General features: G+C 42.2%; 1 protein-coding gene across 1 annotated transcript in view; it reads left to right on the top strand.

The window, feature by feature from the left end:
- The window catches only part of XRN1 (5'-3' exoribonuclease 1), a 2,408,514-nt gene that overhangs the window by 2,156,360 nt on the left and 230,596 nt on the right, over window positions 1–21,558 (top strand). Inside the window, exon 44 of the mRNA XM_044071018.1 lies at window positions 4,200–4,381. Coding sequence (XP_043926953.1) covers window positions 4,200–4,381 — 182 coding nt within the window. The remainder of the gene's footprint in view (window positions 1–4,199; window positions 4,382–21,558) is intronic.

The following is a 21,558-nucleotide window of genomic DNA, read 5'->3' as shown; positions in this document are numbered from 1 at the left end:
AAGCACTACCACTTGCCTCTCTACTCTAAGTCCAGAGCAGGCTTCACCACTGCAGTTCTGCAGGGCCTCATAGCCTCTCCTAACCCTATTTAGCCCAGCCACCCTTCCTCAACTTTGGGGTTCAACCCAAGAATAATGACTGCAACAGTGAAACATGATGAACATAGTACAGTTGTGTACCTACCATAAATGTAGATGTTCGAGTGTATTCACTGTTGCAGTCCAGGTTACCCACCCACCATCCCTCTTCTCTTTGCTGGGACTTATCTGCACTTCTCTATCCTATACAACATTTTTGGTGTATTTGCTTGTAGATGAAGGAAATGTTATTTTTGTGTATGCATTTCTTATTGATATATTTTTCAGTCTACCTATTTGGAGCACCTGACATCTGGGACAAGAAAAACTGAAGAAAATGGCATCTGCTGCATCTTTTATACCCCTGGCGCACTGACGTCATGGAAGAGGCGACAGCAACCGACGCCGGACCTAGACTTTGGAATTCTGGCCGACTGCGAGTAGCCTGCCAGCAAGATAACCCAAGAGTAATGATTGCAACAGTGAATACATTCGAACATCTACATTTATGGTAGGTACACAACTGTACTTTCTCTGCACTGCCCTTTGGTTTGTCTACTGTGCCCAGGGTATTCACAAAGTGCCTGGCTCCAGTAATTGCATTTTGCAGGCAAAGAAATATTCAAATATATCCATACCTGAACAATTGTCTAATTCAGGCAGAAAACCAGGCTATTCTTCTAAAACTTATATATATATTTTTTTTTTGCTACCTTTTTGGGGGCACCTGACATCTGGGACAAGAAAAACTAAAGAAAATGGTGTCGGCTGCATGTTTTATACCCCTGACGCCATAGAAGAGGAGACAGCAACTGATGCAGGACCCAGGACTTAGGAATTCAGGCCGACTGAGGGCAACCTGCCAGCAGATTACCTAAATGTAATGACTGCAACAGTGAATACACTCGAACATCTACATTTATGGTAAGTGTACACAACTGTACTTTCTGGCAGATGAACTAAACAGAAATCTCATGGACCCTCACAAATGGAAACTTGAACCATGGATTTTCAACATGTTGATATGCAAATGGGGGAGCCCAGACATAGATCTTTTTGCCGCACTCCAGAACTACCAGTTGGACAAATTTTGAGCAAGAACTCCTCACAAAAGAGCCTGGAAAGTGCATGATCAGTCTATGCCTTTCCCCCTCTGCCTTTGCTCTCCAAAGTTCTACTAAAAGTCAAACAGGACAAGCCAAAAATGATTTTGATTGCTCCAGACTGGCCTTGCCAACACTGGTGTACCCACTCCTGCTCAGTGTGTCACACATTTCTCCGTGGCACCTGCCTGACACCTTCCTTTACTGTCTCAGCAGGAGAACCAAATTCTGCACCCTCCGCTCCAAACATTGAATGGCTAATCACTTAAATTCACCCTTAGCATCCCTCAGCAAACCTGTGATGGATGTCATTTTGGAGGCGAGAAGACCTAGTACTAGAAAATCTTATGCTGACAAATGGAAAAGATTCTGTGCCTGGAATCAATCTCGAGGGATGAGCACAGCAGTGCCCAATTTACCTCAGATTTTGCAATACTTAACTGAGATGCTTTAGTAGGGCCTGTCTTTTTCTTCCATAAAAATCCATGCCTCGGCCATTTCAGCTCATTACAACACAGACCCCCCCCTTCTCTCATCCACTTCTAAAGCAGCATCTCAGAGGGGCCAAAAACTTGAGACCACCCAGGAGAGCTCCAACCCCTGCCTCTGACCTTAACTTTGTATTGGAGAAACTCACTCTACCTCCTTTTGAGCCAGCTGCAACTGCAGACTTAAAATTTCTTTCCTAGAAAACAGCCTTCCTTTTAGCAGTCACTTCAGCTAGAAGGATATCTGAATTACAGGCCCTTATGGCAGTGGAGCCTTTCATCATCTTTCATGCGGACCGGGTGTCACTCAGGACTAATCCATCATTCATACCCAAGGTGGTATCAGTGTGGCTCTTAATCAGTCCATTCATTTTCCAACTTTCTTTCCCAATCCACAGAACAAGGAAGAGCGGATTCTGCATTCATTGGATGTACACAGACAACTTAGATTCTACTTGGACAGGACTAAATCTTTCAGAAAATCTGAGCAACTGCTGGTAGCATTTGCTGCAGGGGCAGAGTGGAAGGCTATTTCAAAGCAAACCATTTCTAAATGAATAAGCCATTGTATTCATTTCTCTTATAAGCACCATGGAAAACCTATCCCCCAGGGGATCAGATCTCATTCCACCAGGGCTGCATCTACTTCAGCAGCCTTTCTCAGAGGCATTCCTACCAGGGATATTCTAGAAGCTGCTACCTGGAGTTCAGTTCATACTTTCACCAAGCAATTATCACTTACCAATTTTCTCTAAATCCAGAGCTGGCTTTGCCACTGCTGTTTTGCAGGGCCTTATAGCGGGTCCTAATGCTGTATAAATTTATCCTCCCAACCTTAGCTTTGGGAATCTACCCAAATGTAATGACTGCAACAGTAAAACACTATGAACATAGTACAGTTGTGTACACTTACCATAAATGTAGATGTTCGAGTGTATTCACTGTTGCAGTTCTGGTTACTCTCCCTCCAGCCCCCTGTTTTTCTTTTACTATACCTCTTCTTTCTTTTATTATGCTTAAAAACTCCTTTTTGGTGTATTTGCTTTTGTTTGGAGGTATATTTTTGTGTTTCTTTTATATATATATATATATATATATATATATATATATATATATATATATATATTTTTTTTTTGCTCCCCATTTGGGGGGCACCTAACATCTGGGGCAAGAAAAACTCACGTAATGGCGTCGGCTGCATGTTTTATACCCCCAGCGACCTGACGTCATGGAAGAAGGGACAGCAACTGACGTAGATCCCAAGACTTTGTTAATCAGGCTGACTGAGGGCAACCTGCCAGCAGATCACCCAAATGTAATGACTGCAACAGCGAATACACTCGAACATCTACATTTATTGTAAGTGTACACAACTGTACTTTCTTCATATAATAGTTAGAGTCATATTCTCCGTATCCATTTCTGCTGCTTATGTCTTATATTTGTTTGTTGGAGGCTTAATCTTGTTTGAGCACGCAGCATGACTGCTGTTTTCTGCCTCCCATCTGAATTTTCTGTCTAAGGTTATCATTTAATATTTGAGTTTAGTTTTTAAACCATGCAGTCAAGAATATGTTGGTAGTCTGTTTATTTTGCAGCATTTCACCTCATCATCTTATGGCTTATTGTGCATTCTTCCAGTTTCTTGTATTTGCAGAATATTGTTTGAGTGTTTGAATGTATCTGCTGTATAATGGCTAAATGTTAACGTGCATTTTTAATTGTACTTTACTTCAGTTGTTAATGTAGTTGGAGGAAGATTTTCTCCATGAATGGAGGATATTTGGAAGCCACAAAGTAGTGTATATCATGACATGAGTAATGTCATCAGATTGTTTTGTTTAACAAACAGAAGTAGATATTTAAGAATAATGTTAATCCCTTTGGATTGCCATTCTTCATCTGCAGGATTAATCAGACACCCAGCAGCTGTATATTAAGTGCAATATTTTAAGGAGCAGTTAGATTTACATGTATTGAATAGCGCCAGGGTCATTCAGAATGTACTGGCTGATTTTACACTTAAACATCCTGACATCACCTGAAGAAATATTTATACTATTTTTTTTTTCAGTTTGTTGCTGCTTGGCTTCCTGTAGAAGATTCTTTGCCTTATAACCAGCTCTTAGCATGTGGAAGCAGAAAGGATGGCTGTTTTTAAAAGATAGTGATTGACTTAAGTCAGGCTCTTTAGTCCCTATTTGTTTGGTGGACACAAATTAGCAGTCCACAGTCCACTCTAGTTAAGGGAGTCTGGTACATATCTAGGTTAATAAGACTGGATGTTATTTGGAAATCTCAAAGTAGTGTATATCACTTGTATTCAAGATTAGCAGCTGATAGCAAGGTTCTGTGTTAAGATGCATATATCATAGTGATTCCTGTGCTACTTTGCATTTAAAAGAATAAAGTTATCCCATACGTTGTAATAACTTTCACTAATAGTAACGCAATAATCTGCATTTTACTTGAGTGTTACGCCTGTAGTAGTTGAAGTACCTGTTTTTTTTTTTGTTTTTGTTTTTAACAGCAGCTCATATTAACAAGCCTCAGTCAGCAGGTGTTTCTCCGACTGCTCAAAGTTCAGAAGTTTTAGGACATCCAGTTATTGTGCAGCAACCTCCAATGTCCACACCAGTTTCTGAGCTCTCACGCATCTGTGTGGCAGCGGGAAGTCCACAGCCAGAGTACTCATTCCTTCGAACACCACAGGTAAAGGGTAAATTAAGAAAAAACATATCTGTTCTATAGGCTTCTTTTTTATTGTGGTTCTAAGATGTGTGTACCTCATCGGGTACCCGTATCCATTTTTAATTATGTAACAGGGTTTTCTTTAGATCACTTGTTAAAGACATGCTTTCATGATTTTGACTTCTGTCACAGCAGAGAACATATGAGGTATATTTAAGCAGAGCTCTTGCTCCTTCCAAGAATAAAAATGATCATTTTTACAGTATCTTCATTTGGTAACTGCTTGATATCTTAGACATATAACCCAAAGTTCCAGCTTACGTAATGCCCCTTGCTTTCTTCTGTTTTCTCCAGTTTTGACACAGTTTACATTGGATGTTGATACCTCATCTTGAGCATTCTTTTTTTTTTTTAAAACAAGAAACCTCTTTATTAAATTATCACGTATGACATAGGCAATCATATATTTATATAAATGAAAACAAACCATATAGACATAATTGTAGTCGCAAACATTGTACATCACAAACCATATTTACATAATTGTAGTTGCAAACGTTATACATCACTTATTTATCCAGTCATTGTCAGTCGAGCATTACATACTTCATTCAAATCCAGCCTCTTTGTAAACCTCGTTCCTCTTCTGCTTGTATTGTTCCCACAGTTCACATTTTTCCTTTGTAATTTGCTCCTACCCTTTTCTAAAATCCCAATTCCAGTTGTTTTATCTCTGTTACTATGTTCACTACTTATAGTATAGTTGGTTTTACACTTTGATTTCCATTTTCTTTTATTTGAGTTTTTGGCAGCCACCATAATTAAACTCAGCAAGGGCTTACTATGTGTAGGCAATTCCGATTCTGTATCATAGCACAAAAAATAATTTCCTTAGATATACACCAATGTGATCACCCAGTATCTCTGACAGAACAGTCTGCAGGAAATCTTTGCAGTCTGCCAACTTGTTACACTCCTAGAAAATCTGTTACCAATTACCTATTTCTTCCCCATCACATCTCCAACATTTGCTGTCTACCTGAGGAGAAATTCTTTGGCATCTACTTGGGGAATAAAAATATCTATGTAAACACTTGCAAGCAAAGATCCTAAATCTTCTAGACTTTGATACATATTTGGGAGACATACATATATCCCCCATTGTTTCTTTGTGAATTGTTTATCGAGTCTATCTTCCCAATCCTTTCTAACATTCTCTGATTGATTTTTATAGTTATCATGCAATATTTTGTATGCTGTACTAATTACTCCTTTAACAGCAGCTTCTGTTCTACATTCTACTAAAAACTTTACCATTGTTGGTCTTTCACTTAGGATCCCCCTATTTCTTTCTCTTTTTCTGTGATATCAACCTTTGATATGGAAAGCAGTTGCTGTCCTGCAGTCCAAATAAATTCTTGGCCTCTTCCCATCCTGTTACTTTTCCCCTTTCTAATTATTTGCTCCCAATGCCTTTGTTCTTTTACTAGTTTTTTTCAATAAATGCCAGGCGCTTTTTGCCTGTTGTCTATATCCCTAATTGCAGTCATCCCTACTGGCAGAATCTCCTTTCTCCGTTCCTGTGTTGGCTTAGTTCTTGGAATACTTTCTGCTACTTCATAAATGTAATATTCTGCATGGTTATTGTTATTCTCTGTAAGGATCTGCATCCAAAATACCAGTCTCCTTGTTTCTTGAGCTTCCTCCCCCGTTTTATGATCATCCCCTTCCACTTTAAATTATAGGATCTGATGTAAGTTTTCATTCTGTCATCAAGGTATGGGTTCCGACTCTCCTATTGCTAAAGCTCCCACAGTGGAACCACCCCAAGTATCTCAGATCTCATTTGCCACTTTGAGTAAAATTAATGGTTACCGCTGCTCTCGAACTAACTGATGATCTTCATTATCAAATTTAATATTTACTTAACTAAATTTGTAAGTCTGTTTATTCTCCCTTGTCTATCACTCCTTTTATTCCAGCTTCTTCTAAATTAGTCTTTCTTTTCTCTCTTTCTCTCATACATCCCATACTCTTGAATACTGTTAGTAATATTATTAGTTTTCTCTTTTTCTCTACCTTTTCTACAATTGTGTAGCTTTAAATTACCATTGCTGGTATTTTACTAACCTTGTTTTCTATAACAACTTTTTTTTTTTTTTAAACAGAGAAAAAAAATTGAAGGCTAACTTCTGGTGTAGTATCTGTCTTACTGGTGTAATTTTGGTGTTATGGCTGACAAGGAGAAAGGCCCCATAGGATTCATAAAATGCCTCAAGTTGGGCATAAAATTCCTTTTTCAGATGCACACACTTTGTGTATATTGTTTAGGGCCCCTGCACTTACAAGAAGACTGTGCTATATGCTATGGGTTTAATCCCAGAGCTATTACAGAAAGGAAAAACAAACTAATTCTTAAAGGATTGCTTCCATTCTCTTTCTAAGAGGTTTTATCTGGAGCTTCACCTGAGAAATAAAAGAAATCCAAGTCGCCGTCTCCAAGCCCTTCCACTTCTTCCTCAAGGGCATCAGATCAGTCTAGGAAAAGACCTCTACTGGATCCAATTCCTCCATCGGATCATAGGAAAAGAAAGTCAAATGTGTTGGATCAGACCTCATCCTTGGCTCCGAAGCAAAAAAGAAGAGAGTTATTGGATCTGACCTTAACATCTGTTCTGAAACATAAAAAGATAGTCATCGGGTCAGACTACCACAGATCAAACAAAGAAATTATCCAGTCTATCTACTTCAAGTTTAATTGTCTTACCAAGGACCAAATATTTCTCTTCCGTGGACCTCTCCCCTGCAGGGTCCCTTCACCCTTTTTGGAAAGACCCAAGTCTCCATGTGCGATTTCCACTTGCTCTTCCAGGAGTCTTACGGAAGAAGATGTGGAGAGATTGGTGAGAAGAATTCCATCTGTGCAAAACCTGGCAGGTGTCCCTTTGGCTCCTAGCTGTTTGTTTGGGTCAAGAGGTCCGATCTTCCACTACTTCCCCCCTACCAGTTCCTCCTCTGACAACTTCCATGGGTTCAGAGTCCTTGGATACAAGTTGTCTAGCTCCAACTGCCTTGGATCCGAAGATATCTTTATCCTCAAATTCGAGACTTGCTCTGAGCACTTTGGTTCAGTCAAATACGGAGAGCTGTCAGATCCAAGGTGTTAGTCGACTCTGTAGTTTTCGGAGCTGTCTCTGTGCCTGGGAGCAGTCTGTGTGCCCAGCATGGGTTAGTTCAGCTCCAGCTTCTGCCTTGGGGAGATTCTCCTCAGAACACAGATGGACTACTGTCTAGCAGCTTCCCTTTTCAGACCCGGGGACCTATCCCTCTCTGGAAAGGTCAGCCATTGAAGTTATGGAGAGAGGCTTGTCTGCCTCAGCAACAGACTGTTCCTACCCCCTCGGATCCTCAGTCCGCAGCCTTGCAGTGTCTGTGCTTGGAGTCTCACCTCTCTTCTCCACAGTGACAGCTGGTACTGAAACTCCAGGTTTCCCAGTAAGGTGTCCCGACTTCTTCTGATACCTTCCCAGAGCATCACACTGAGGAGGTCCCTAAGAAGAAGACATGCAAGAGGAAGCACTTGGATTCCCCAGAGGAATCTATCTCAGAAGATACAGACTTTGATGAAGGTAAAGGGTCCCCACGGTCACCTCCTTATGATGTCTCATTTGGGACATCCATGAAATCCTGAAACAGAGAGATGGCTGGAAGCCCATCAACCCTTTGTCAAAGAAGTCTGTATTTCTGGAGGCATTCAGTACTGGCCCCTCTACCTCCTGGGTGACTCCACCCACTGACGAGCTCATTGATTCAGTCTCTCAGCAGGCATGGAATGATCCTGACACCTTTGAACCAATACCTTGGAAACCTGACAAAATTATGGCAGCACTGAAGGACAAGCAGTTTTGGGCAAAGGGGGTGCCTGTTGATGCCATGGTCATGGTGGCAGCCACTAAGAAGGAACTTGATGAGAGTTCCACTGTCCATCCTCCCAGCAAGGAGTCTCAGGCGATGGACAGGTTTGAAAAATGTGTCTATGCTTCAGCTACCTTCCCCTTAAGGTCACTGAACTATCTGGCACATTTCACCAGGTTACAGAGAGACCTCATTAAGGAACTTCCTGACACCCTCTCGGGATCCCTTTCTGAAGAAGTACAAGCATCTGTGACTTCTCAGTTGTCTACCCTGCAATTTATTTCCAACTCTTCCATGAGGCAGACATTTCCTTAAGAAGGCATGGCTGGATGTGCTTACATGATTTTGTGGAGCCCTTCAAGTCTTCATTTGTCAGTGCTCCTTTTGATGACACTTCTTTGTTTGGCCCCATGGTAAAAGATGTTATCCAGGTGTGAAAAGGACTGAAAGACCCTGTCTACCATGGGCATACGTTTTTCCACCCCTCAAAGATCCTTTTCCAGGAATCAACAAGGTAGTGGAAAAATGTGGTTCAAGAAGTCCCAGGGACCTTTCCAAGGGATCCCCTTTATTTGATAGACTTTTCAGAACATCAAAACTCTGATCATTGAAGACCAGAGAATCGAAGTTCTGAAATGTCAAACCCTGTGAATGGGAGTACCAGGATTTCAGCCCATTTGGTTCTTCAAGCTCTGGGTTCAGTGGCAGCGACTGTAACTCTAGTACTGTTAGCCAGATTTTACATGAAGATTTACAGTGGCTGTCAGCAAAACAATGGTCGATACTCTGCCAACACGTCAACTCCAGTATGAATCACCCACATATGCAAGGGAGATCTCAGGTGGTGGGTTTAGTTATATCAGGTTCTACAGGACCATTTGTTCATTCCCCCTCAGCCCAAGACCATAGTGACCATGGATGCTTCCCATTTGGGGGGGGGGGGTGGGGCATATCTGGGGAAAACAGTCCAAGGCATTTGGTCTCCCAAAGAGGCCAACTTGCATATCTGTGTTCTAGAGTTGAGAACAATGGTTTTAGCATTGCAGGCCTTTCAAGATGCTCTCCCCACAGGGGACAGTTGCAATTCAAACCAACTATATGACAGTAGTTTGGTATATGAGCAAACAAGGAGCAAACCAGATCTTACCCATTGTATCAAGAAGTGCTCAGAGTGTGGCAGTCGGTGATGTCATCCAACCTCTTTCTTATAGCAATGCATATTCTGGGGAAGTCCAGCATGATAGTAGACAAGCTGAGGAGGTGCATTCTTCTACCTCACGAGTGGTCTGTCAGCAAGAACATGACTGAAATGATTTTCTGCCAGTGGGGCCAGCCTTACTGCAAACTATTTGCGTCTCCCCTAAACAACAAATGCAGCAACTACTTTGCCCTAACACCCCCACAGGGGGAATCACAGAGGGATGCTCTACTTCACAATTGCCCCCCCCCCAGTTTACTTTATGCTTATCCACCAATTCTGTTAATTCCAAAGTTCCTTCAGAAAGCTGCCATGTTGAAGAGAAAAGTCATCCTCATTGCACCTTACTGGCCTCAACAGATTTGGTTCCCCTTCATTTGGCCTCACTTACTTCTCGAACCTTGGATCTGACTCCAGATTACCTGTCGCACCAGATAGGCATGATCCAACCAGATATACTGAGCCTCAAGCTGACTGCCTGGCTTCTCCAATTTTATTAATAGACAGACAGCCTATGCTGTCTTCTCCTGTCTGACACATACTTTTATCTTCCCATAAACCTTCTACACGTAAACTCTACACCAGTAGATGGAGGTTTGTATACTGGGCACATCAAAATAATGTTGATCCTTTTTCTGCTCCTATACATAACATTCTTAAATTGTTGGCCCTACTTTTTAAAGTTCCTCAACAGTTATGGTCCAGTTAGCAGCAGTATCATATTTTCACATTGGATTTGAAGGTTCTTTCGTTGCCTCTCGTAAGCTCGCAAAGCTTTTTTGCAAGACTCTCTTCTTTTAATTCCTCCTGTTAAAGATCGTACTCTACCATGGGATCTAAGTCTGGTACTGAAAGCACTTATCTGTTCTCCCTTTGAACCATCAGCTAGGTGTGACCTTAAATATCTCTCTTGAAAAACAAGATTTCCAGTTGCCATTACTTCTGCCAGATGAATTTGTGATTCAGGCCTTGTCCTTAAAACCTCCATACTTGATCTTTCACAAGGATAGAGTTTCATTACGAACTAATGCATCCTTTCTCCCTAAGGTTGTATCAGATTCTTAATGTCAATCAGTCCATTAATTTGCCAGTATTCTTTCTTAAATTTGCTAACAAGGGCGAATACATGTTGCACTTGGATGTTCACAAACATTTGTGTTTTTACCTACACAGAATGAAAAACATCAGGAAAACTGACAAAATTTTTTATTTTCATAAATAAAAGCTGGGGAAACCAGTTGCTAAAGTAACTTTAGTCAAATGGCTAACTGATTTGTATTTCTTTTATTTATAACAAATTGGGCATTCCCTTATCAAAACCATTATGAGCTTATTCAACTAGTTCCGTGGCAGCTTCTTCATCTTTCCATTCTAGTGTGTCCATGGATGATGTGTACAGCAGCAACTTGGGCTACTCCCCATACCTTTGTTACTCATTACAAATTGGATCTGGTCTCCAGAGGTGGAGCATCATTTGGTTCAATAGTGCTCAGGAATAATCTTCTTTGAGTCCACCTGGGATTTTAGGTAGCTGGGTACTCTGTCCCATATGTTGAGGACAGAATGAAAATTGATGACACCAGCTATAGAAGTTATGTACTCACTATCACATTCCATATGTGTTGGCCATTTTCATTCTTCAACTCCCCACCCTCCAACCCCCATCCTTTGAAAATTACTGGAAGAGTGAGTAGTTAGGGGATGTCACTTCCCTGATATTGAGCTCCAGATATAGTCTCTTCACTGTATGACAGCAAATATTTCTTTCTGCTGAAGTCTACAAACAAGATTTGAGGTAAATGGGGTGGGTGCATTGCGGGCAAGGGAGACGTTCAAGAGTTTGTGGTTGCCACAAGCTTTAGCAACACCCGAGTCGGATCCAAACCCATAAGTAAAGGAAGAATGAAAATGGGCAACACAGATGGAATCAAAAAACAAACTGGAAGATGCAGAAGAACAGAAAGAAATCCACATGATGTTAGTGTAATAAAAAATTTTAATCCACGCTTTCGTAACCAAACTTCTTCAAAATAAAATGTACATGCTCAACATCACATTTAAAAACAGTTTTTAAATACCTCTTCACCAATAAGCACATGTTCATTGTGTTTCACTGTTGCAGTCATTACAATTGGGTTATCCTGCTGGCAGTCTACCCACAGTCGGCCCGAGTTCCAAAGTCTAGGTCCGGCGTCAGTTGCTGTCGCCTCCTCCCTGACGTCAGTGCGTCAGGGGTATAAAAGATGCAGCCAACGCCATTTTCTTCAGTCTTTCTTGCTGCGCGGTGCCCGAAGCAAAAGCAGTTCGCAAGTGCCGGTCGGCAGACTCCTGAGATTTTCAAATTAGAATTTCAGATCCGAAGTCTTCATTAAAGCTAAGTACCCCGTTGGGGAAACATTTTTCTTGCTCCAGACCGATGTCAGAAAAAGTTAATTGTATTTCTTGTGGGAAGCAAATACCTCATAAGGATTTTTATTCTTACTGTATTCCTTGTCTAGGCCCTGGCCACGATGTTGCTAGTTGTTGGTTTTGTGCTAGATTTAACCAACGCATTATTAAGTGTCGGTATGATTTTGCATTTCATTATTTTGGCAGAAGATTCAATTATGTAATGCCTTCGGAACAGCCGACTACCGGAGTTTATAAAAAGCCAAAGAAGAAGAAAAGGACAGGTATCCGAGGTCCAAAACCGCCGAGGAGGCTTCTGTTAGGCCTGTCACTGATTCTCAGTGAGGCACTTTCGCAGCCCCTGATGCCCGCTACCTCAGAGCCACAGGCCGCTTCCGACTCCCACGCAGAGCCGACTAGGCCGCTGGAAACTCAAGGTATTGGACCCTCGGAAACTATTCCCTCAGATGGGTCCGGAGCCGCTGAGCAGGCATCGGCTTCTGAGAGTGTTTTCAGGCCTACACAATTATATGTAAAACCAACTTCAACTTCAAAGGCAAAGACTAAAGCAGCTCTAAAGACAAAGAAACAAGTACAGCATTCTCCTGGACAGGCCTCCATGCCTAAAAACAGATGCTTAAAATGGCCGAAGACCTAATTACTTTGATCAGGGGTTCCCATCCCCCTCATGATAAGAGGCCTAGGCAAGAGATAGAATATGAATCTTCAGATCAGGTTTCCATTTCTTCTGATTCCTCTTCTGAACAGGAATATTCCCTTCCTCCCTATGAGGATTCTGATGCTGAAGAATCTATCCCTTCAGCCTCTCCTCCTGAGGATTATTCTTTTGGGGAGACCCTGCATAAGATGAGGGAGCATTTTCACTGGGAGAGCCAAGATTACTCAGAATCCAAGAAAAGGCTCAGAGACTTCCTTTTGTTGCCTCAGCACAGGCCCCTTGCTATTCCTCCTATTTTAGACATTGTAGATTATGTATTTTCAGAGTCCGGTCTGTCTCCTGACTCTTTACCACCAGCTCCTGTTAAGACAGACAGATACTACAGGGTTCCTGATTCACATAAATTTCTTTACAAAAACCCTGCTGCTGACCCAGAAACTATTTCTCAGGGTCCCAAGGGGGGGTCAAGGCTTCCACTGCAAAAAACCCTATCCCCTCTGATATGGATTCAATGGCCCTGGACAGATGGGGCAAAAAGATTTATACTTCTGCCACCTTGGCTGTAAGAGCTTGAAATTGTCTGTTTCATATGCTTAAATATCAGCAATATATTATGTCACTACTTAAACAGAAAATGTTGACAAATTCAGAATGTGCAGAAAACAAAGAAATGCAGGATTTATTGCATGCAGCTGAATAAGTGGTAAAACATACTTTGCAATGTGGTTTTGATTCTCTAGAGGCCTCCTGCAGGGCAGCAGTTACAGGTTCTGTCATTAGGAGGCATGCTTGGTTAAAAGAACAGAATCTACCCGATCATGTTAAAGCAAAACTATTAGATGCTCCATTACAACATGATACCTTGTTTGGTGTTAAAGCAGAGGAGGTGTTGAAGAAAATGGAGGACAAAGCTAAGTCTATGCAAACAGTGAAGGATTTCTTACAGGTGCAGCCTCCCAGATTTAGCAGGAACTGGCCTACAAAGAATTGGTCCTTTCCAGTGTCAGACAGGCCACAAAGAGGCAGATACAGATGCCCCAGAGGCAGATCACAGCCCCAAGGCTCATACAGGCCTTAAACAATGGGGTGCTTCTACCTCCAAAAGTGGAGAGGAAAAATCACAGCCATACAGGAAACAGTCTCAATGACTTTCCCCTCTCAGCACCAAGCGCCTATCTTCTGGCAGCTCCTTTGGGGGGAAAACTAGCACTTTTTTCACAAAATTGGCACATGATCACCCAGGACAAATGGGTCTTAAATATCGTATCTCAAGGCTACAGGTTCCACTTTCACACCCTGCCAAGGCCAAACGGTATGCCAGACCTGCCACGCAATCAGTGGGCAGAGGCACAAAAACAGGTTTCATTTCTCATGGACATGAGAGCCAATCAGCAAGTACCACAGCAAGAGCTTTTACTCAAGGCTATTCTTGGTACCCAGAAAGGACAAAGCCTGGAGACCAGTACTGGACCTGTCTATCCTAAACACATTCCTGGATATTCCAAAATTAAAAATGTTAACTCTGCAGCAGCTTCTGCCCATGCTGGGCAAGAAAGCTTGGCTTGTGACTTTAGACCTAAAAGAGGCATACCTGCATGTCCCAATCAGACAGTCATGCAGAAGATACCTCAGATTTATAGCTGGCTCAATGCAGTACCAATTCTCTGCACTGCCCTTTGGCTTATCTACTGCGCCCAGGGTCTTCACAAAATGCCTGGCACCAGTAATTGCATTTTGCAGACAAAGAGGAATACAAATATATCCTTACTTGGACGACTGCCTTATTCAAGCAGAGAACAAGGACATTCTTCTACAGCATCTGGTGTTTGTAAAAAGATTACTAACAGGTCTAGGGTACAAAGTAAATGAAAATAAATCAAAACTCATACCCTCTCAAGAGATAATATTCCTGGGTGCAAGCTTAAATACACCTGCCCAGATGGCTTATCTCACGCCAGACAAACAGACAACTGACTACTTATTTCAAAATGTTGGCAACAAAGACCCAGTTATCTGCAAGAAAAATTCTGCAGGCTTTAGGCTTCATGGCATCCTGCATACTGCTAATTCCATGTGCAAGACTGCATATGAGGAAACTTCAGTGGTATCTAAAAAGGGTTTGGACTCAACATTGTCACAGCCTGGAAACAATAATTACCCTCATTCCCTGCCTGCAACAGGAGTTTAGATGGTGGGCAAAAGCCTATCATCTCAACACGGGACAGCCATTTACCTTACCCACAGTCAGGCAGACATTGACAAGAGATGCATCAGATTATGCCTGGGGGGCCCATATGGCAGGAAGATGTATTTAGGGCACATGGTCCGCAAGTCAAATGCATCTACATATTAATCAAGAAGAGATGCTAGCTGTTCAGAATGCCCTGACAGCCTTCAAGGATCTACTTCATCCAGGACAACTACTGATAAAGACGGACAATACAACAGTCATGTGTTACATAAACAAGCAGGGGGGCACGCATTCTTACCCCCTCTGCAGACTAGCCATGAACTTGTGGGACACAGCACTGACTTACCAAGTACATCTGCAAGCACAATTCCTGCCAGGAAGGATAAATACTCTGGCAGATGAACTAAGCAGGAGCCTAATGGATCCCCACGAGTGGAAATTTGATCCACAAGTCTTCAGCATGATAACAAGGAACTGGGGATGCCCGGACATAGACCTATTTGCCTCTCCTCACAACTGCCGACTACAGAGATTCTGCACAAGGACTTATCACAAGCAAGCATGGAAAGTGGGTGCTCTATCTTTCAGCTAGAAAAACCTAACAGTATATGCCTTTCCCCCTCTGCCTGTCCTCCCCAAAGGTACTCCTCAAGGTCAGACAAGAGAAGCCAAAAATGATACTGATTGCCCCTGACTGGCCCCGCCAGCACTGGTACCCAATCCTAAAGAGCTTGTCTCAATGCCCAGCTTGGACATTACCTCAAATTCCTCACTTATTGACCCAACAAGATAGTCAGATACTGCACAGCCAACTCAGGACCTTAAACCTGGCAGCTTGGTGGGTAATGTAGCCATTCAAGACACACCTCTCTCTAAAGCAGTGATGGATGTTATTTTGGAGGCCAGGAGGCCTAGCACCAGAAAATCTTATGCAGAAAAATGGAAGAGATTCTGTGCTTGGAACCAAGCACAAGGTATTGACACGACTGTTCCAAATATTCCTCAGATTTTGCAATACTTAACTGAGATGCTGGATAAAGGCCTTTCCTTTTCATCAATTAAACTTCATGCCTCTGCCATGTCAGCTCATTACAATACAGAACCACCTATTTTTTCTCATCCATTACTAAGGCAGTACCTCAGAGGGGCCAAAAATATAAGACCTCCAAGGAGAGCACCAATACCTGCATGGGATCTCAACTATGTCTTGGAAAAACTCACGCTGCCTCAGTTTGAGCAAGCCTCTGCAGCTGATCTAAAATTCTTATCCTGGAAAACAGCTCTGCTCCTAGCAATAACCTCCGCTAGACGAGTCTCAGAGTTACAGGCACTCATGGCTGTGGAACCTTTTATCATTTTCCATCCTGACAGGGTTTCTCTAAGAACAAACCCTACATTTATGCCTAAGGTAGTGTCCAGTATGGCCTTTAACCAAACAATTCATTTGCCTACCTTCTACCCAAACCCACAGAATAAGGGTGAGAAACTTCTGCAGTCTTTGGACATTCACAGGCAGCTACGCTTCTACTTGGACAGAACCAAAGCTTTCAGAAAGACTGAACAACTACTAGTGGCATATGCTGCAGGATCACAAGGAAAGCCTATTTCGAAACAAAGTATTTCAAAATGGATAGGCCACTGCATTAGTTTCTGCAATTCACAGCATGGCAAATCCGTGCCCAAGGGCATTAGGCCACATTCAACCAGAGCAGCAGCCACTTCAGCAGCCTTCCTCAGAGGAGTACCAACCAAAGACATCTTAGAGGCTGCAACTTGGAGTTCAGTGCATACTTTTACAAAGCACCATCACTTACCTCTCTACTCTAAATCCAGGGCAGGCTTTGCCACTGCGGTTCTGCAAGGCCTGATAGCCTCTCCTAATCCTATTTAGCACCAGCCTCCCAACCTTAGCTTTGGGATTCAACCCAATTGTAATGACTGCAACAGTGAAACACGATGAACATAGTACAGTTGTGTACCTACCATAAATGTAGATGTTCGAGTGTATTCACTGTTGCAGTCCAGGTTACCCTTCAACCATCCTTCTTTTCCTTGCTGGGACTCTGTACTTCTCTATTCTACACAACCTATGTGGTGTATTTGCTTGTAGATGAAGGAAAAGTTTTTTGTGTATGCATGCTTATTGGCATAATTTAGCCTACCATTTTAGGGGCACCTGAGATCTGGGGCAAGAAAAACTGAAGAAAATGGCGTTGGCTGCATCTTTTATACCCCTGGCGCACTGACGTCAGGGAGGAGGCGAAAGCAACCGACGCCGGACCTAGACTTTGGAACTTGGGCCGACTGCGGGTAGCCTGCCAGCAGGATAACCCAATTGTAATGACTGCAACAGTGAATACACTTGAACATCTACATTTATGGTAGGGACACAACTATACTATCTTTCCACTTAAACAGTTATACAATTAATCAATAAAATTTCAAGGCTCAGGAAGTTATTTCCTTATATAGACTCTACGGTCTTTCAAAAAACATTTAATGTTGACAGCATCATTTATACCAGTTTTTTTATATGACTTTAATCTGATTTGCCTTAAAGCCTCCTTTTGCTGAAGATTTGTTTTGAAATTGCCCCCCCCCCTTCTAAGATCAAGCAAAATCTGAGGGTAATGCTACTCAATGCTAGAAGTCTAACCCTCAAAATGCAGTCACTCGAGGCACTCCTTAAAATGGAGAACATCGACATCTGTGCAGTGACAGAGACCTGGTTCAAAGCTCCAGAGAGCACCCCTGCTTTACCAGGCTATAATTCATACCATACCTTTCGGCCACCTAACCCGGAACGAAGCACTAAAGTTGGAGGCGTGTCCATATTCATTAAGGATATCCACACCTCCAGGCTAGTTGCACAGCATAATGCATCCGAGATTATCCAAGTGCAACTAACTCTGGGCAAGACTGCAATCCAAATTGTAGCTTGCTACAGACCCCCACCATGTCCAAGGATTCCCACTCCTCATTTCTTGATACACTGGAAAGTATTAGGGTACAACCCAACACCCTAATAATGGGCGATTTCAACTACCCCACCATTAACTGGGAAAACTACTCGTGTACCAACTCTTTTGCTCAATGTTTTCTGGAATTGATAAATTCCAATACCTTGGATCAACTTATTCACACCCCCACCAGGGGCAGCAATATCCTAGACCTGGTCATTACCAACATGGGCAACTGGTGTTCCACACCAGAGGTCAATTCCTCGTTGGTCAGATCCGACCACAAGCTAATCACCCTAGACATCCACATCCCGTCCCCACCCTCAGTTAGGGAAATCACCGTAAAAAACTTCTCCAAAGTCAACTTCACACTTCTTAAGAAAGATGTGGCAAACTTCATGACACCCATGCAGACGGACAATAGAGGTACGACTGCTGAATCCTCCACAAATGCACTTTATAAGCAGTTACACGAGTGCATGGATCATGCTATCCCTAATGGAACAAAGATGCTATCCTCCAAAAAAAGGAAGCCAATCTGGTGGTCCTCTGCCATAAACAAACTCTACAACAGAAGAAAGAAACTGTTGCAAAAAAGGGTAAAATCCCATGACTGGAGGAATTCCCTGTTCAACCTTAGTAAGAAGCTGAGATCCCTCATAAAATCCTCCAAAGCTAGTTACGAAAACAAAATTGCCACTGACTCTGAAGAGAACCACAAAGCATTCTATAGCTATATCAAGAATCTCAATGGCAACACTCAGCTCTGCTCTGAGTTACAGCACAATGGCACTAAATATACAGAACCAACTGATATTGCCAATATCCTGGCAGATAGGTTCAGTGCTAACTTTACCCCCCTCTCACTCCCTAGAGGGCCCATCTCTATACCGGAAGAATGCAAAGTTCCTGTAATCACGGCTGCACAGGTAAAAAAAACACTCTCCAAAGCCAAGAACACAGCATCCATGGGACCTGACAATATCCCAGGCTGCGTTTTACATGAACTACAGAATGAACTGGCACCCTACCTAAGTACCATGTTCAATCATAGCCTCACCTCAGGCATGCCCACTGAGTGGTGCACCGCGACGGTTATCCCACTCCACAAAGGGGGAGCCATGACTGACCCTGGAACTACCGCCCTATTAGCCTGACGAGCCTGGTCTGCAAGGCCATGGAACGTATCATTATGGATCTCATAAACAAAGACATGGGTAATCTCCAAACTCTGGACCCTACCCAGTTCGAGTTTGTAAAAGGCAGATCATGTCTCCTAAACCTGATTGACTTCTTTGAAGTAGTCACCAAAGCCATAGATGAGGGTAAGGTGGTTCACACTGCTTATCTAGATCTTGCAAAGGCTTTCGACACCATCCCCCACTCTGGAATTATAGATAAGCTCACTAAACTAGGTATAAATCCCTATGTCACAAGATGGGTTGCCAACTGGCTCACGGACAGAACCCACACTGTAAAAGTAGCAGACTCCATATCCGACTTCAGACCCGACTTCAGACCAGTGACAAGTGGAGTACCACAGGGTTCAGTACTGGGTCCCCTCCTGTTTGGTATCTACTTCTCTGAAGTACAGGCTTACACAGAAGGTCTGGCTAACAAAGTTTGCAGATGACTGCAAACTAGGAGCCATAATCGAAACTCCTAACGATGTGGACATACTACAAACAGGCCTCATTGAGACAGATGCCTGGTGTCAAAGCCATGGCCTGAAGCTCAGTGCCAAAAAGTGTATTGTCATCCCCTTTGGTAAAAACACTGTACCCATGAACTACCACATAAGTGGTAGTCTACTTAATGCCGAAAGTGTGATGAGACCTTGGGATACAGATGGACAGTAATCTCTCCTTTGATAATCACATCACCACAGTGGTTAGGAAATCCTTCTACGTGGCTCACCTCATCACAAAAGGTTTCTCATCCAGAAAAAAAGAGGTTATTGTTCCCCTCTACTCATCACTCATTAGACCCATTATAGAGTACAACGCCCCTTTTGGTATGTACCTCACAAGACATCTACAACAACTGGAAAGGCCACAGAAATACCTCACAAAGAGGATTACTGGCCTCAAACAGATGCCCTATGCAGACCGTCTCAAAAACTCCAGCTTTACTCCGTCGCATATCACCTACTCAGAGGCGATCTCTGCCTAACATTCAAAGCTATGTCAAACCCAGAGCTGTTGGACATGCTCCACTTAAAGAAATCCCAATCCCTCCAAGCTACACACTCTAGGGACCTAAACCTTGTCAACACAATAAACAGAACATGATGGAGGGATAGATTCCTGTCCCAGAGACTTCCCATACTCTGGAACAGATTACCTATCTATGTCAAACAGAGCTCCGCATTAGCACTCTTCAAGAAAAATCTTAATGATTGGATGGGAAATAGGAAATTCACCCCAGGGATCACTTCTGTGGCTCTGCTCGACAAGGGTACAGGAAAATAATTTTCTTGGGTGGCGAAAGCCTGGGTACCTTTTTGGCTAGGCTTATATAGTCCCTAGGCCTAATAGCCTAGTACCTACCTATGAACCAATGTTCTTTTATTCTGGTGCATAGGGCTCTTGTAGTCATACCAATGTAGAATGCACTGCAATATGCACACACATCAGTGTATACAACTCCTTTGCTCTTACAGTTAAAATGCCCTGGAACTTTCAAAGTATAAGGCAAATGTTCTAAATTAACTAAGGGGTCTTCAGAAATGTATCTACATATGTTAGTTTCCTCAGTTATACATGTCCCATCTTTTCTGTGTGATGTTAGAACAATATGCAAATTTGTTTCTCTCTCTTTCTGAAATATTTTTTAAGTTGTTTTGATTTTTGTATACAAACCTTGGTTGGGTCCCCACTATAGATTACAAGTTTTTGTTTCCCTCTAGAATTTTCCATTTGTCAGAAATAATATTTCTGATAATACCACTGTCTACTATCATGCCCAAACAAAAGAAATTACCAACATCAGATGTGTTCATGTCATGGTTCTGTTTTGTATTGATGTTAGAAAACCCATGCTCAAGGATGGCTGGAAAGAGACTGTCCCTGTTCTGTGTTACATATTAAGCCTGCTCTTTCAACAGGGTCTTACTCTACCCTCTTTCAACAAACAAGGTAGTAATAAATTCTGTTTCTTTCAAAAAGTCACCCATTTCACTTGTCATTCGGCTAGCTCTTATGAGCTGTCCTTTGGGAATGTTATTCTTCATATAACGAGGATGCATGCTGGTATAATGCAAGTAACTGTTAGTGAAAGTTTCTTTCCTAAAAATCCTTACTAACTAACTTATGAAGCTTAACATCCCATTCCAGAATCACATTGGTAAAATGGACTTTTAGTCCCACATCTCCTAGAACAAAATTTAAGTACCCTGATCTGGAATTAAGGGTGTCAACAAAACTTTGTACTTTTTTGTACATCCCCAACCATGACAAAAAACAAGTCATCAATAAATCTCTTAAAAAATATAATCTGGTATTCCATGACTAGTGGTTCCAACACAGTACATTCCCAAGGACCCATCACAATGTTCGCAAAAGAAGACAAGACAAATGCTTTTTATAAGCATACTATCATCTGTCCTATGTATAAAAACATTTTGTTTTCTGTGCTGGAGCAAGGAAGTCATCATTTTTGGGGGGGGGGGGGGATTTCAAAGCAAATCTTGAACAAAAGCAGGCTTTATGGCAAAACGGATTAAATTCAGATAAAAACCCTGGTATAAGTAATGCTGTCAACATTAAATGTTTTTTGAAAAAACGTAGAGTCTATATAAGGAAATAACTTCCTGAGCCTTATAATTTTATTGATTCATTGTATAATTAAGTGGAAAGATGTCTTTAT

Source organism: Protopterus annectens, chromosome 5.part0 (genome assembly GCF_019279795.1).
Source record: "Protopterus annectens isolate FY-2018-M chromosome 5.part0, PAN1.0, whole genome shotgun sequence".
Classification (NCBI taxonomy): Eukaryota; Metazoa; Chordata; order Ceratodontiformes; family Protopteridae; genus Protopterus; species Protopterus annectens.
The sequence above is the reverse complement of the archived record's forward strand: the minus strand, read 5'-3'. Positions and strand labels throughout refer to the sequence as shown.